Source organism: Pleurodeles waltl, chromosome 9, assembly GCF_031143425.1.
Source record: "Pleurodeles waltl isolate 20211129_DDA chromosome 9, aPleWal1.hap1.20221129, whole genome shotgun sequence".
NCBI lineage: Eukaryota > Metazoa > Chordata > Amphibia > Caudata > Salamandridae > Pleurodeles > Pleurodeles waltl.
Genome location: NC_090448.1, coordinates 1,010,010,948 through 1,010,028,023, shown reverse-complemented (window position 1 = coordinate 1,010,028,023; position 17,076 = coordinate 1,010,010,948). Strand labels below are relative to the sequence as shown.

Sequence of the window (17,076 nt, the reverse complement as noted above, 5' to 3'; positions counted from 1 at the left end):
GGGCTGTAAGGCCTACTAGAGGGGTGACTTACCTATGGCACAGGCAGTGTGAGGTTGGCATGGCACCCTGAGGGGAGTGCCATGTCGACTTAGTCATTTTATCCCCACCAGCACACACAAGCTGGCAAGCAGTGTGTCTGTGCTTAGTGAGGGGTCCCTAGGGTGGCATAAGACATGCTGCAGCCCTTAGAGACCTTCCCTGGCATCAGGGCCCTTGGTACCAGGGGTACCAGTTACAAGGGACTTACCTAGGTGCCAGGGTTGTGCCAATTGTGGAAACAATGGTACATTTTAGGTGAAAGAACACTGGTGCTGGGGCCTGGTTAGCAGGGTGCCAGCACACTTCTCAGTCAAGTCAGCATCAGTATCAGGCAAAAAGTGGGGGGTAACTGCAACAGGGAGCCATTTCTTTACAATGGGAGTTTAGATAACTTTGTTATGATGTATTGATTTGTATAGCACGCTAATATCCTGAGGGTATCCAGGTGCTTAAGCAGGTGTGAATGTTTGTGGTCCCCCAAGGTCCTTATATGAAGAGCCAGGTCTTCAGCTTCTTGTTAAACTCAAGAAGTGAGGAGGAAGCTCTGATGAGATTGGGAGTCTCCCCCACAAGAAAACCAATGGGAAGAGGAGGCTTCCAAGCCATCACACCAGGCTTTTCAACCAAGTCATACGCAGGTGCTGACACAACAATGGCAATAGGAAAGCCACACAGGCACCCCTTTCGCAGATGGGCAAGGGGCAGAGGACAACTGCCCAGAGGAGCAGCACCAACAAGCAAGTGATTCACAAAGCTGGAGCCCATCACCCACATACAACACCTGTGGGGGGAAGCGTAAGAGCCTTCCTCCAGGAGCGGACAGAGATCCATACAGTGGATACTCAACATCTTCTAACGAGGATGTTTCATAGAACTGATAAAACACTAGCCAAAATGGGGCCCCAAGAAAACAACCCATGCAAAGGAGGAAAAGGCATTCCAACGCCAGGAGGCAAGAACACTGTTACAGAAACAAGCAATATAAAAGGTACCCCTGAGGGAGAGCAATCAGGGAAATTACTCACCATATTTCCGGGTCCCAAAACCAGACAGATTGCTACGACCAGTACTAAATCTCTGCCTCCTAAACAAGCTCATAAAGCCACAAAAATTCAAGATGACAACATTGCAAGAAGTAATCCCACAACTTCAGGAGGCGGATTATATGTCAACCATAGATCACAAAGAGGCCTATGTGCACATTCCAATGAACCGCAGAGACAAGTATTTCCTACGCTTTGTGATAGGCAGGACACCCTGCTAATTCAGGATACTACCATTCAGACTAAAATCAGCACCCAGGGTGTTCACAAAATGCTTTACAGCTGTAGCGGCACATCTAAAAAATTAAATAAAAGAAGGGAATCATTTTTACCCCCTATCGCGATGGTTGTCTGGTAAAGGTGAATTCCTTCAGCATAAAAATAGTCATGGAAACTCTCCACAGATTGGGTTTCTCCATAAACACAAAAAAGGCATCAACAATACCAGAATGAGAGAAGATCTTCATAGAAGCAAAAATCAATACAGCGCAAACGAAAGTGTTACCTTGCAAAAACACTACTAGCAATAACACGAAGCTTGTCACTACCAGAACAGTCAATCTTTGATATTGAAGACAGTCGGTAAGTTACTGAGGATGATGGCCTCCTACATACTACTAATCCCTGATGCGACGTGACGCGACATGAGACAGATCTAGGATTAAAAAAAGGATAACCTTCAAGCTCCTCACCCACGCACACAAGGCGCTCTAAAACACCGGCCCAGCCTACCTTAACAGACGACTCACCTTCTCACCGTCCCACCAACTCCGCTGAGCCGACCTCGCCACCGTCCCCCGCATCCGAAGAGCGACTACAGGAGGCAGATCCTTCTCCCACCTCGCCGCCAAGACCTGGAACACCCTTCCCTTACCCCTACGACCGACCGAAGACCTGCTGACTTTTTGGAAGGGGTTCAAAACCTGGCTATTTGAGCAGTAACAGCCCCCCCACCCCCGATCAGCGCCTTGAGACCCTCACGGGTGGAAGTGCGCTCTACAAATACACTGATTGATTGATCAACTGGCCTGCCACCGCCAGACATGTTTTAGACCCCAGGGGGGAGAGCCTTTGCTCGCAGGCAGGCAGAAACAAAGCCTGCTCTGGCAGGGTTGTTAGCGCACCCCTCTCAACAGGATGTTCTGCTCATCTGTATTCCAAGGCAGGCAGGTGGCTTCAAAGAGGCCCACTGCCCCTGGCATGCAGATCCGGGTTCCATTAGAAAGTAGATTCTGACCCACCTCCCCCACCCCAGGGCCTATTTGGCACCTGGACAGGAGGGAAAATATGTAGTCAGGAAGGCGTGCCTACTCTAAGGTCAGTTCCACCCCTAAGGTGAGCTGCCTGATGTGGACACAAAATTGTAAACTCTCTGTTATAGTATCTATAGTATCTATTTTCTGCCAGTGCTTTCGCTCATATATTTTTGGTTTGTGGTACGACATCTTGATGACTTTATCAGTTTGCAAATATGTGATTACCTGCACAAACTCTCAAACCAGGTACTTTTACTTTCTTATTTAGATACTCAAGAAGAAAGCTGCTTCTCTTTTTTGCGGTTTATTGATGTCTCCCCAGCAGAAATTGCACACCTCATGCTTCAGGGACATATGGCAAGGTAAGGTCAACATGGTAACTGTACTTGGATAAAAGAGGGAATATTCATTTTTTTAAAATAATTGTCTGGCAACACATTTGACATAAACTATTGCACAGTCTATATCACAATCTAGCCAAACAGTGGATTCTCTTATCCAACACATTTGACTTTTTAAAATGTGTACCATGTTCGATTTACTGCATAATGCTTTTGAAAATGCCGCCCCAATCCTCTGCCTGGGTACCGTTACCCATATTCTTTGCACTGGCAAATCCAGAAGATTCCGTTCATTACACTATATTATTTTAAGTTCATTAATGTGTAGTGGGAAAACAAACTATACATACACCCTAGCTTTCCCTAATTGTTTTCCCATGTTGTTTGTAACTTTCCCCATTCAAGAGGTAGTCGTTGGCTTTTAAGATGCAAACCTTCACTTTCAATCAATCTTGATGTGCATTCTACCACTAGATACTCCTTATAGGCCAAAAGGTTTATTACTCACAAAGTATGCTTAAAGAATGGCATTTTTCAGCATACGTGGTGCTTGGCTTGTCCTACACAGAAGTGGTTCCTAATCCTGTTTAGATGGAAAAATAAATGTTGGAGAATTGACGTCTATCTACGTTTCTGTACAAGATAGCTTCTTTATGTAATGTCAAGAGATATCACACTTTCCAAGAAGGCCAGTGATATTTTATATAGTAGTGGAGGTTGTTGTTGTTTGATTGTTAAATTGTTGTACCTTTTGATGTTCCTGGGGTCGAACCAAGGTACTGAAATTAAACAAAGGTCATACTCTGACTACACTTAAACAAGTAATGAACAGAGAGTCTATGTTGATAGAGTAGACTGCTCTGGTTGGGTTAAAACATTTAAATCGGATTCATACATTTGAATTTTGGGGCACAAAATGTTGTGACTATAATAATGAAAAGTGCCAATGACCATTTATTGGGAATCAGTTAAGAACATGAAAGGTAGATTCTGACCCACACCCACACTTTTTCCATTGGTGTTGCCTTGAATAATTTTAATAAATTATTTTGCTTTATCCACACTGCTAAACTGCCATTTCATGTCTGACACAAATGTCACTTTCTGTAAGGTAATAACTTAAGCCCTTTGGGTACACAGAGTGGTTCTCACTTTTCAAGGGTCCTTGACAAATCCTCATGCCCACTGGCTGAATCCTTATGGACTCATATGCCTGCATTATTAGTTTTGGGTGTTAGAAATAGCAACATTTATGCTTCTTTTTACCATCCTTTGGGCCAATCCTAAACAACAGTATATGCCACTTATTGTGAGGCAAAGTATACTTAACAAAGAAGTACATTGCAAATGATCTGGGTAGGAACTCTGCTCTAGATGAAAGCTGCCTTTTAATATGTGGAAGCATACTGCATAGTGGGCAATAGCAGCCATCCCCTCAAATGGTTCTTTTTTATGTTGTTAACTCCTAGGCCCTCTAGGTGCATTATTTCTACCTCAGGAAGTGGTGAACCATTTGTTTTACTTGAATTAACCGTTAAGCATTGTCCAAGTATGTATGTATGTGTAGTATTACATTAAACAATGTTGGGTGAAGAATTGGTTAAAAGAAAATAACTCTCGCTGAGTGGTAATTTCATCATGGCCCTCTGCCGCTCCAATTCCAGCAAGTCCTTCCTTCCCTTCTCCGATGGACTTAAAAGTACTGGTAGATCATAAAATAAGAAAATGTTACTTTGTTTATCACTTCTTTATTCAGACTACTGAAGCACATTACTTTAAAATGTTGATATCTAATGCATCGCTAACCCGCTTCTAAATTTGACATTAAACTGCCTTAAATGCTCCCCTTACCTAGTCTTGAGTGTACTCTATTTGTGTGCTCAATCTCTGTGTTAAGGATCTTCCCAGGTCGACTTAGTAAGATATTAGGCTACATATTTATGCAATGGTGTTTCTCTCTCCATTGTCTCAGGGAGCCAAGAAATGTAAATATAACGTTTCTCAGAAAAATGTTCTTGTTCTAAAATGCTCTGATGTGTGTTGATACATTGCAATGGAACATCCTGGAACTCTTTTTCCAAAGTACAAATATTTTCTCCAACTTGAAAAATCCTTGGTTTAAGTGAGAAAGAGAGACGGCCCCTTGGCTCTCCTTCCAGCTATTCTTTATTATTGCCTGTTGTCTCATTGAGAGTGCCATTATGGGCTTTTACCTGGTTTACGGAAAACATCACCTTATCATGTATGTTTTCTGATGTGGTCCTTTTTACTTTTCCTTGGGTCCTAACTTGCTATGACTTTTCCTGAACCCCTGACATTTTGTCAGTCATTCTTCATCTGTTTTTTTATTTTTTCTGCCTGGCCCAACTTTCTAAAAATGACCTGTCTTAACAAATGGGGATCAAGCAGGGCAGGTAGACAAAGATATTCATATCACTCTTCAGCACTCACTCCTTTTTTGGTTTTTCTGTGTTTTTTAAAAACATTTGACCCCATGTTTACTCACTGGGAGGAGCAACAGACATTATCAGGACTCTTTTCAGTGGGGCTCCTTTTGCAAGGCAGAATGCTAAAGGAGGGAGTCTCTCCTTACTGAGAGGTTTGCTGCACAATTTCCATCTACCTTCCTGGCTCCCTTCTCTCACAAAACCAAAACAAGTAGTAATTCTAGTTTAGATGGCACATATGATGCACATTATTTCTCATTGTATTTATGGGGTAGCAAGATCTTCTCATCTAGTACTGAAAGAAATTGTTCTTTCAAATCTGCTGATCTTCGTGTTTAGGTAGACCACTGTTTGGTTCAGTTTGTAACATACCCCTTGTATTTTTCTCTGCTTTGAAAAAAAGTGTTCCTTTCATCTACCACTTCTTCATCAGGAGCTAGAGCTAAGTATACTTTCTGGTGACGTGACTAGTTGCCATGTAGAAATAAAATGCACTGGGAAGTAACTTATAATTGCCATCTGCAGATGTATTGGGGCATCAGAGATACAAGCCAGTGAGTTGCTTTTTAATTTACATTCCAGTGACAAGAAAATGTAACTTTTTATTTTGTAGTTTTGCTGCTGTGACAGATTTGTGGATAGCACATCTTTTCTCTTCAGGCAGAACGTCCTTTTTAGGTGTTGAAGGGAGTGTTCTTAATTTGGGTAGAATAAGGAACAAAAGTGTTCACAGAAAGGCTAAAATAAAATATTGGGATATTTTAATGAGGCGGTCTGACTGAGCTTAAGAAACCACATCTTCTGAAGAGGAAATTATCTGTGCCTGTATCGGAAGGCTTAACAAAGGATCCTCTCTCCTTTCCTCACTTCTCCATTCTGTTCCCCTCCTTTCTTCTTTGTTCACACAATTCTATTAACAACTCTTCCAGATCCAGCCCTAGTGTAACATTTTCATTCAATGAAAGGATCTCACTGCTGTAGGGGAATCACAGGTTGGGTGGAAGTGGATCTTTGCATCTGAATCAGGAATACAGCTTGTGTATACATTTTCCAAAGATCCATCATTTTTTACCCACCTAGATTTTACCAGGTTAAAATTATAGAGCTCTAAAACCCAAAATACCACATTAACTCCCTTTCCGGCTAGTGAAACTCGTAATGCTGAGATAATATTGCACCTGTGAAAAAATAAACCCAGTGCTATTTGTGTTTCCTGGTGGTATTACCACATGGTGATTGTAGTTATGGCAAAACCAATATAAAAGACTAGTACCTTTATGTTAGATGGCATGTGTGACTGTAGATACACATGCTGTGCATTATCCTGCCATCTAGTGTTGGGCTTGAAGTACTGCAACTTGTTTTTCTTCGGGAAGTGTTTTGGAGTCACGGGATCGAGAGGCTTCTCCTTCTCGGTGATATTGCGCACAGGCATCGAGTTCTTTGTTAGATTATTGTTCTCTGCCTTCGAGTTCAAACGTGTTTCTTCTCACTCCGTATTCACTCGCTCTGGTTCGAGACTCTCTTTCCGTGTTTACTTTCTATCGACTGTATTGTACTTATATTGTGTTTCTTTAACATAATCTCTATCAAGTCAAGTCGCACTTCAACCGCATATCCTTCTGGGCGCAGCTCTCCACGTGGCACGGAAGAATATGACACCCTGACAAAACAGACGCCGTTCAGATTCTGCCCTCTGTGCCACGCCAAATTTACATACATTGATCACCATCAAGTGTGTAACCGCTGTCTTTCCCCAGACCACACAAGGCCACCTGCGACGCATGGTGATCCTTTCGGTCCAAGAAACCACTCCAGGACCAAAGAGCTTGCAGGCTGGAAATTGTTACCTCGACGCAAGAGCACACCCCGTATATTTTCGGGGATGAACATGCACAAGAGGAGCCAGAGCGAGAAGGGACTTTCTCGATTGAAGACTTGGATTCAGGCTTGTAATCCGATATCGAGAGTTAGAACATCACCTGGGCGCAACCCGTGAGTAAAAAGCTGCCCCACCTCCTTATACAAAGACTGTAAAAAAAAAAAACTGAAAGAGGTTGCGAGACCACCACTGCCCTCCAGCCATGGTCGGTCATGGAAGCTTCATTTGGCAGCCGCGCCCTGAGGCTCAGCACCTAAAATTTAGAAAGACTGTGGCTGGGTCTTCTACATTGACCTCTATTGTTTCCGTCCGAATAAAATCATTGAAACCTTCAGAATGGACAACCTTGACACCAACAACTTTGGCACTGAGTGGAAGTACCACATCTGTCCCTTTGTGGTCAAAACTTTCACAGGGCCATAAAAATTTGTGCCGAAAACAGCTGAACATGACTCTGCTTCTCTGTCGCCAGTTGAACCAATTCTAGAGACTATGGACGCTAAGCAGTTCAAAATTCATATTTAAAAAGATACAGGCAGAATTATGGCTTCTCCGACCAGTCCTGAAGAAGCTCTCATTTGAGGAGGTTCACGATACCTCAACTCCACCTAAAACGCTACATAAAGATAAGGTTTCTACTTGTACAGCAGCAGATCCTCTTCCAGCTGTCCTGCCATCTCCTCCTTCTCCTTCACCTCGCTCTGCTCCTCATTCACCTAATTCTCACGTTGAAGACGATTACACACCATAGGGTTTTTCTGTATATGATAGGGGAGAGTTAGGGGGTTCTCCACACGAGACAGACCCTTGGGACTCCTATAACATTGCTCCGATTACTGATCTTTACCCTGCCCACCCCTTCCCTCCAGAGGACACCACAGAGTATCAGTAAGATATATCCAGCGCTGCTACCTATCACAATGTACAATCACATAAGAATGCAATAGAACAAGGCTTTCTATTTGATAACCTCACCTCAACACACAGAGACCTACAATTTATCCCCATGTTGCCGGTAATACTTCAACATGTCTGAGACAATTTCAAAGAGTCCGTGTGCTCACGTGTAATGATGTCACTGGTTGATAAAAAGTATAAACCACCTCCATTTGACCCAATTTATATCTGATCACAGGTCTGACCAGATTCTATTGTAACTACCACAGCCATGAAAAGTGCAAATAGTCACGCTACCGGAGATTTGCTTCCTCCAGAAAATGAAAGCAAAAAACCTGATACAGCGGGAAAAGGCTAGTTGCACACTCGGCCAACCATTGGCGCATTGCCATTTCACAGGCACTGCTTGCAAAATACGATAGGGCACACTGGGATGAAATGGAAGACCTTCAGCACCTCCCAGAAGAACACCATAAGCGTGCACAGCAAATTATTCCTGAAAGTCAAACCATTGCAAACAATTCAATTAGATATACATTAGATGCAGCAGACACAGCCGCCCAAGGGGTTAACACCAATATCCTCCTTAGAAGACATGATTGGTTAAGGTGTTCTGGTTTCAAGCCAGGAGTGCAGCAAGCTGTTCTTAATATGCCTTTTGATAAAGGACACCTATTTGGTCCACAGGTTGACTCCAACCTTGACAAATTTAAAAAGACACAGACACTTCTAAAACAATGGGTGCTCTACAAACTCAAGCTAGCAGTTTTTTTTTTGCCGCCCAATGTATAGGGGTAGCTACAAATCAACCACATCCTTTGAACATTTCACCTCACAGCATCGTCAGATCTCTTCCTCATATTCTAGAGGTTTTGTCAGAGGAACATGAGGAGGAAACAATTCCAGAGGCAGAGGAAAGACCACCAACACTTGTGGCTCACCCTCCTCAGCCAAACATTACCTCCTTACACATTCCCCCTCCTCGTTTCAAATTCCACTCCAGTAGGCGGGGTGTCTTCAATTTCACCACACTCAGTGGACACAGATAGCATCGGACCTTTGGGCCCTATCCATTATCCAACATGGTTATTGTCTAGAACTTACATCAACACCCCCATACATTCTACCTAGCAGAACACCTCACTGTTATAAAGGAAGAGGTTCAATCTCTACTGTTAAAAGGAGCTGTAGAAACTGTTCCCATATAATACCAAGGTACAGGAGTATACTCTCTCTACTTCCTCATTCCCAAAAAGGATGGCACTTTCAGACCTATTTTGGATCTTAGACCGCTAAATCAATATATTCTCTCAGAACATTTTCACATGGTCACCCTTCAAGACGTAATTCCATTACTACAAAAAGGTGATTTCATGACCACTCTAGACCTGAAGGACACTTACTTTCACATTCCCATCTATCCTGCACACTGCAAATATGTAAGGTTTTTAGTGGTGGGCCAATATTATCATTTCCAGGTTTTACCTTTTGGGGTCACAACCACTTCCAGGTTATTCAACAAATGACTAGCAGAGGTTGCAGCACATCCCAGAAGACATGTATTACCTTACTTGGACGACTGGCTTATCAAAGCCACCACTTTAAATCAATGTCAGTCGCACACTCAAATCACAGTAAACCTTCTTCACAAGTTAGGGTTTACAATCAACACCATAAAATGATACCTACAGCCTCTTCAGATTCACCTGTATCTAGTGACTATTCTCTATACACAGTTGGGGTTATCTTACCCCAATCCGCGTTCACAATTTTCAGCAAACAATCTCTCAGATACAGTTCAATCAAACTTACACAGTCAAGCTATTGATGCACCTTCTAGGCATGAAGGTATCCTACATAGCCATCATCCCTCATGCCAGACAGGGTCATCTTCAGGATCTAGTGTTGGTAGACGGTCCAGCTTACATCTGTGTACTATGGTGTAATTTCATCAACCTACTCAAAGGACGGCCTTTTCAAGACCCAGTTGCCCAAATAGTTCTGACATCAGATGCCTCCCTCATAGGATTGGGTGCTCATCTCAACAACCTCACAGTGCAGGGATCAAACCATGCACGTCAATGTTCTACAACTTCAGGCAGTCTTCCTGTCCCTCAAGGCTTTTCTACCTCATGTAATGCACAAATATGTCTTATTTTTTAGTGACAACATGAGAGCAAAGTATTATTAAAAAAACTGGGGGGTGGAGGGACATGATCTCTCCAGTTGTCTCAGCTGGCACTAGCAATCTAGAAGTGGGCCCATCATCACCACGTTCATCTCCTGGCACAGTATCTCCCAGGAACAGACAACCACTAAGGAGGACACGTCAACGAGTCCACGAATGGAGACTCCACCCAACAGTCCTTCAAAACTACTTTCAAAAGTAGGGAACACCTTACATAGACCTATTCGCCACTGCAAAAAACTCAAAATGCCAAAACTTTGCATCCGGGTACTTACACCCTCAGTTCAAAAGCAATGCCCTATGGATCATTTGGTCAGGGATATTTGCTTATGCTTTACCACCTCTCCCACTCATTCCATTTCTGTTGCGCAAGCTCAAACTTCTTTCAAAATGATCCTTGTAGTACCCACATAAGGTCACCAACCTTGGTTTACGACACAACTAGATCTCTCCCTAGTACCGCACGAGAGACTCCCCAACAGGCCGGATCTTCTCGCACAAAATCTCCAACAGATAAGACATCCAGATCCCAAATCACTCGACCTTGCCATATGGCTCAGAAGTCAGAGAGTTAGGTTATCTTCAGTTACCGTCAGAGTGTATGGGCATTCTAAAACAGGCATGTAGACCAACAACTAGAGCCTGCTATGCGGCAAAATGGAAACTTTTTGTCTGTTATTCTCAAGCCAAACACATTGATCCATTAACGCCATCAGTACAGGATAGTCTTTGTTATTTGCTTCACCTGCAAAAGCAAACCTTGCTTACACAGCAATTTGGTTACACCTAGCTGCCATTGCAGCCTATGTACAAAACAGACAACATACTTCAATATTCAAAATACTAGTCATTAAAGCTTTCATGGAAGGACTTAAGAGTAATTCCACCAAGGTTACCCTCCGCGTCATCCTGGAATCTTAAAATTGTACTCACTTGGCTCATGAGCCCTCTATTTGCGCCTCTTCACTCTTGTCCAATCCAATTCCTTTCTTACAAAGTCGCTTTTTAGTTGCTATTAAACACTTAGGTTAGTGAGCTACAGGCCTTAACATTAGAAGAGCCTTTCTTTCAGATACATAAACACAAATTAGTCCTTCGTGCAAACCCAAAATTTCTACCAAAACTTGTCTCACAATTCCATATTAATCAAACCATTGAGTTACCGTTTTTTTTTCCAGAGCCGGACTCTGTGGTCGAAAGAGCACTCCACCTATTAGATGTTAAAAGAGTACTCATGTATTACATTGACAGAACTAAAGAATTCAGGAAAACTAAACAGCTTTTTTGTGGCTTTCTCAGTACCTCACAAAGGAAATCCCTTTACAAAAAATAGCATAGCTAGATGGATTGTAAAATGTATACATATATGTTATGCTAAAGCTAAAAGAGAATTAACAATTACTCCTAGAGCACATTCCACAAGGAAAAAAGGTGCTTCCATGGCTGTAAGGAAATGCCTCCTTGGCATGGTTGCCCCCTGACTTTTTGCCTTTGCTGATGCTATGTTTACAATTGAAAGTGTGCTGTGGCCTGCTAACCAGGCCCCAGCACCAGTGTTCTTTCCCTAACCTGTACTTTTGTATCCACAATTGGCAGACCCTGGCATCCAGGTAAGTCCCTTGTAACTGGTACTTCTAGTACCAAGGGCCCTGATGCCAAGGAAGGTCTCTAAGGGCTGCAGCATGTCTTATGCCACCCTGGAGACCTCTCACTCAGCACAGACACACTGCTTGCCAGCTTGTGTGTGCTAGTGAGAACAAAACAAGTAAGTCGACATGGCACTCCCCTCAGGGTGCCATGCCAGCCTCTCACTGCCTATGCAAGTATAGGTCAGTCACCCCTCTAGCAGGCCTTACAGCCCTAAGGCAGGGTGCACTATACCATAGGTGAGGGTACCAGTGCATGAGCATGGTACCCCTACAGTGTCTAAACAAAACCTTAGACATTGTAAGTGCAGGGTAGCCATAAGAGTATATGGTCTGGGAGTTTGTCAAACACGAACTCCACAGCACCATAATGGCTACACTGAAAACTGGGAAGTTTGGTATCAAACTTCTCAGCACAATAAATGCACACTGATGCCAGTGTACATTTTATTGTAAAATACACCCCAGAGGGCACCTTAGAGGTGCCCCCTGAAACTTAACCGACTGTCTGTGTAGGCTGACTAGTTCCAGCAGCCTGCCACACTAGATACATGTTGCTGGCCCCATGGGGAGAGTGCCTTTGTCACTCTGAGGCCAGTAACAAAGCCTGCACTGGGTGGAGATGCTAACACCTCCCCCAGGCAGGAGCTGTAACCCCTGGCGGTGAGCCTCAAAGGCTCACCCCTTTGTCACAGCCCAGCAGGGCACTCCAGCTTAGTGGAGTTGCCCGCCCCCTTCGGCCACGGCCCCCACTTTTGGCGGCAAGGCTGGAGGGAACAAAGAAAGCAACAAGGAGGAGTCACTGGCCAGTCAGGACAGCCCCTAAGGTGTCCTGAGCTGAGGTGACTCTAACTTTTAGAAATCCTCCATCTTGCAGATGGAGGATTCCCCCAATAGGGTTAGGATTGTGACCCCCTCCCCTTGGGAGGAGGCACAAAGAGGGTGTACCCACCCTCAGGGCTAGTAGCCATTGGCTACTAACCCCCCAGACCTAAACACGCCCTTAAATTTAGTATTTAAGGGCTACCCTGAACCCTAGAAAATTAGATTCCTGCAAACTACAAGAAGAAGGACTGCCCAGCTGAAAACCCCTGCAGAGGAAGACCAGAAGACAACAACTGCCTTGGCTCCAGAAACTCACCGGCCTGTCTCCTGCCTTCCAAAGAACTCTGCTCCAGCGACGCCTTCCAAAGGGACCAGCGACCTCTGAATCCTCTGAGGACTGCCCTGCTTCGACGACGACAAGAAACTCCCGAGGACAGCGGACCTGCTCCAAAAAGACTGCAACTTTGTTTCCAGAAGCAGCTTTAAAGAACCCTGCAACTCCCCGCAAGAAGCGTGAGACTTGCAACACTGCACCCGGCGACCCCGACTCGGCTGGTGGAGAACCAACACCTCAGGGAGGACCCCCGGACTACTCTACGACTGTGAGTACCAAAACCTGTCCCCCCTGAGCCCCCACAGCGCCGCCTGCAGAGGGAATCCCGAGGCTTCCCCTGACCGCGACTCTCTGAAACCTAAGTCCCGACGCCTGGAAAAGACCCTGCACCCGCAGCCCCCAGGACCTGAAGGACCGGACTTTCACTGGAGAAGTGACCCCCAGGAGTCCCTCTCCCTTGTCCAAGTGGAGGTTTCCCCGAGGAAGCCCCCCCCTTGCCTGCCTGCAGCGCTGAAGAGATCCGTTGATCTCTCATAGACTAACATTGCAAACCCGACGCTTGTTTCTACACTGCACCCGGCCGCCCCCGCGCTGCTGAGGGTGAAATTTCTGTGTGGGCTTGTGTCCCCCCCGGTGCCCTACAAAACCCCCCTGGTCTGCCCTCCGAAGACGCGGGTACTTACCTGCAAACAGACCGGAACCGGGGCACCCCCTTCTCTCCATTCTAGCCTATGCGTTTTGGGCACCACTTTGAACTCTGCACCTGACCGGCCCTGAGCTGCTGGTGTGGTGACTTTGGGGTTGCTCTGAACCCCCAACGGTGGGCTACCTTGGACCAAGAACTGAACCCTGTAAGTGTCTTACTTACCTGGTAAAACTAACAAAAACTTACCTCCCCCAGGAACTGTGAAAATTGCACTAAGTGTCCACTTTTGAAATAGCTATTTGTCAATAACTTGAAAAGTATACATGCAATTGAAATGATTCAAAGTTCCTAATGTACTTACCTGCAATACCTTTCAAACAAGATATTACATGTTAAATTTGAACCTGTGGTTCTTAAAATAAACTAAGAAAAGATATTTTTCTATAACAAAACCTATTGGCTGGATTTGTCTCTGAGTGTGTGTACCTCATTTATTGTCTATGTGTATGTACAACAAATGCTTAACACTACTCCTTGGATAAGCCTACTGCTCGACCACACTACCACAAAATAGAGCATCAGTATTATCTATTTTTTACCACTATTTTACCTCTAAGGGGAACCCTTGGACTCTGTGCATGCTATTCCTTACTTTGAAATAGCACAAACAGAGCCAACTTCCTACAATGGCATTTTTAGGAAATATTCCCTTAGCAGATATTTGCAAAGCAGCTACTTGATCTACACCACACACAGTTATAAAACATTATTGCCTAGATTTACAAGCTCGTCAGCAAACTAATGTAGGACAAGCTCTCCTAAGAACATTTTTCCAGACAACTGCAATTCTCACAGTATAGCCACCTCATTGTTAGGAGGGACTGCTTTTGCAGTCTGTACACAGCATTGGTATTTACAGCCACACATGCCATCGAACGGAAAAGGTTACTTACCAGTAGGCATCTGTTTGTGGCATGTAGTTCTGTAGATTCACATGTACCCTCCCTTCTCTCCAGAAGCCTGTGGCCATTCCAGTTATTTTATATTTGTATACACTTGTACATAGTGACCTACATTTGCATGGACATACCCTTTTCTCTACTTCTCTTATACTCTATCTCTTACACGCTCACGGGAAAATAATCTAACAAATAACTTGATGCTGATGTGTAGTATCACCAAGAAGGAGGAGCCACTCGATCCTGTGACTCGAAAACACTTCTCGAAGAAAAACAAGTTGCAGCACTCTGAGCCCAACACTAGATGGGAGGATAATGCGCAGCACGTGAATCTACAGCACTACATGCCACAAACAAATGTATACTGGTAAGTAACTTTTTCCCTTATGTTGATGTTCAGTGGTTGATATGTGGCTAGAAACGCAAGGCCCAGATTTGAAGTTGCATTCTTATATTGTACAAATACCTTTAATACCATAAAAACAAATCAGTTTTTGCGATGAGATTGAAGCAACTGGGCACTAATCTAAAATTTTCTGCTGCCTATGAACCTATAAATAAGCTAGTCTGATATGGTCTGTTTCAGATGGTTAGCTCTTTTCCTGTCTCTGAAAGCCTCCTACAGGCTCCATCATCTGCGCTCCTGGGCAGAGCAAGAGAAGGAGGAAGGCCAACCCAGGTCTCAATATCTGAAGAACAAGGATTTCTTGCTGTTCCTCGACTGGCCACTATCCTTTCCAAATATTCACAGCTGTGCTGTCCTCCAGGTAAGAAAACCTCCCTTTTTTTTGTTTCATATTAAGCTTCTCTGTTAGTTTGACACTTCGTCAGAACCCAGTACCCATTACCTGTAACAGTCAGAATGTTTTCCTGTTTTTATTATTTGTAATCTTGTTCTTTGTTTGAAACATCTAATAATGCAGGGTGTGTTTCTTAGTTAATGCGAAAGGGTGTTCTTTACCTTGTGTAGACATGTGGATTTTTTAATTGTTATTTGGTTCAGTTCTTCCTTCACGGATTGGTGGAGTTATAAGAATTCCAAAAGAGGACTTATCTTTTATTTAACAAAAGCTGATGATGGAGGGAAGGGCTGGCAGTGCAGTGCCTATCAAAGGAGCTTGATTGTAAATCTCTAAAGCTCAAATCTAGTCATCCGTAGTATCATTTACTTTTGGATAATGGGAATGCCAGGACTGCACCTCCCACCGCTGATATTCTTTGCTCTGTTTTGGAGTGATCTCATTGACATGTCAGCTATACATACACAATTCTTTACTTTGGTAACTGGATTGCAAATTTTTTTGAACCTAAACCCACTACAGATTTATACTGTTCTTATCCGTCAATCTAGTGGTTGGGGTCAGCAGGGGCAAATATTTTTTCCTGGGAAGTTCAGAGCAGAATTAGCTGGAACGGTCAGGGCTGATTTTAGGTGCACTCAATGATGGGAGCAGTTGGGCATTTGTAGGTTTGATGAAATAAGTAATGTGTAACAATTGTTTTATCCCTAGCTTTCTATGCTTTGCATATCCTGCTGTCTAGTACTCTGATTAGAAAAGTTTAATTTGATTTTTTTCAGTTGTCATTTTGTGCACTATCAAAGAGTGTACATGGAGTCCCTCCTTTGACTTTCAGCCGTTTAACTTCCTCTTCTTTATTGTCAGCGAATGCATTTTAATGCAGAAACATTGAAGAGTAAAGCACACAAAGTTATATAATGTTTGGATTGTATATTTGCTAACATTTAGGTTAAAAAAAGCATTTCGATACATAATAAATTTGATGAGGTGAAACCTTTTTTCAAAGCTCAGGTTATAGAGTGTTTTTGTGACAATACTGTAAACACTTTGAAAAGTCTTTTTGGAACAAACTGTAGATTACAAAGATTTGCATAGCAGCAAGAGAAGTGGGAAAACCGTATTAGCCACTTATACTTCAATCTCCCAACTCAGCAGTCTGCTTACAAGTATCTGACCAAGCCCTCCATAAATAATGTATCAAAACATATTGGTTGACTTGATTAAGCGACTGTTGTATGATTAATATTGATCCCATAATTAGATTTCTTGTTTTGATATTTGGCTGTTTAGCCCAGAAAAAGGTCAGGGTGGGTCTATCTATCTATCTATCTATCTATCTATCTATCTATCTATCTATCTATCTATCTATCTAGCTCTATAGAAAGGGATGGATAGATTGATAGATTTAGACTAGGGACAAATGGACCTTCTGCACACAAAGTATAAGGTTCTAATATCCCTGTGACAATAAAGACGGAGATATCCATTGATTTGTGAAAGACAGATCCAAACATTATACTTGCCTTGGCTTAAAAAAGGTTTGGTCTATGCCACATGACTCTGAAACATTCAAGCATGGATGACCTGAGAGAGAAACTCACTTTGGATGTGTACACCTAAAACAGCATGATCCTAAACGTGTCAGAGCCCATGCAGTATTTTGTTTTGCACAGAAAGAGCCGACCATGAGTCTTGTATCAAGACCCTAATGGAGAAACTGGCATAAAGAAATTGCAAATGCCATCTCCTAGCCCAGAAAATTTTCCCGATTG

At 43.4% G+C, this 17,076-nt stretch overlaps 1 protein-coding gene across 1 annotated transcript in view; it reads left to right on the top strand.

Annotated features, from left to right (window-relative positions):
* INO80 (INO80 complex ATPase subunit) overlaps window positions 1-17,076 on the top strand; it is a 626,594-nt gene that overhangs the window by 385,189 nt on the left and 224,329 nt on the right. The window contains exons 23-24 of the mRNA XM_069208609.1: window positions 2,608-2,701; window positions 15,091-15,271. Coding sequence (XP_069064710.1) covers window positions 2,608-2,701; window positions 15,091-15,271 — 275 coding nt within the window. The remainder of the gene's footprint in view (window positions 1-2,607; window positions 2,702-15,090; window positions 15,272-17,076) is intronic.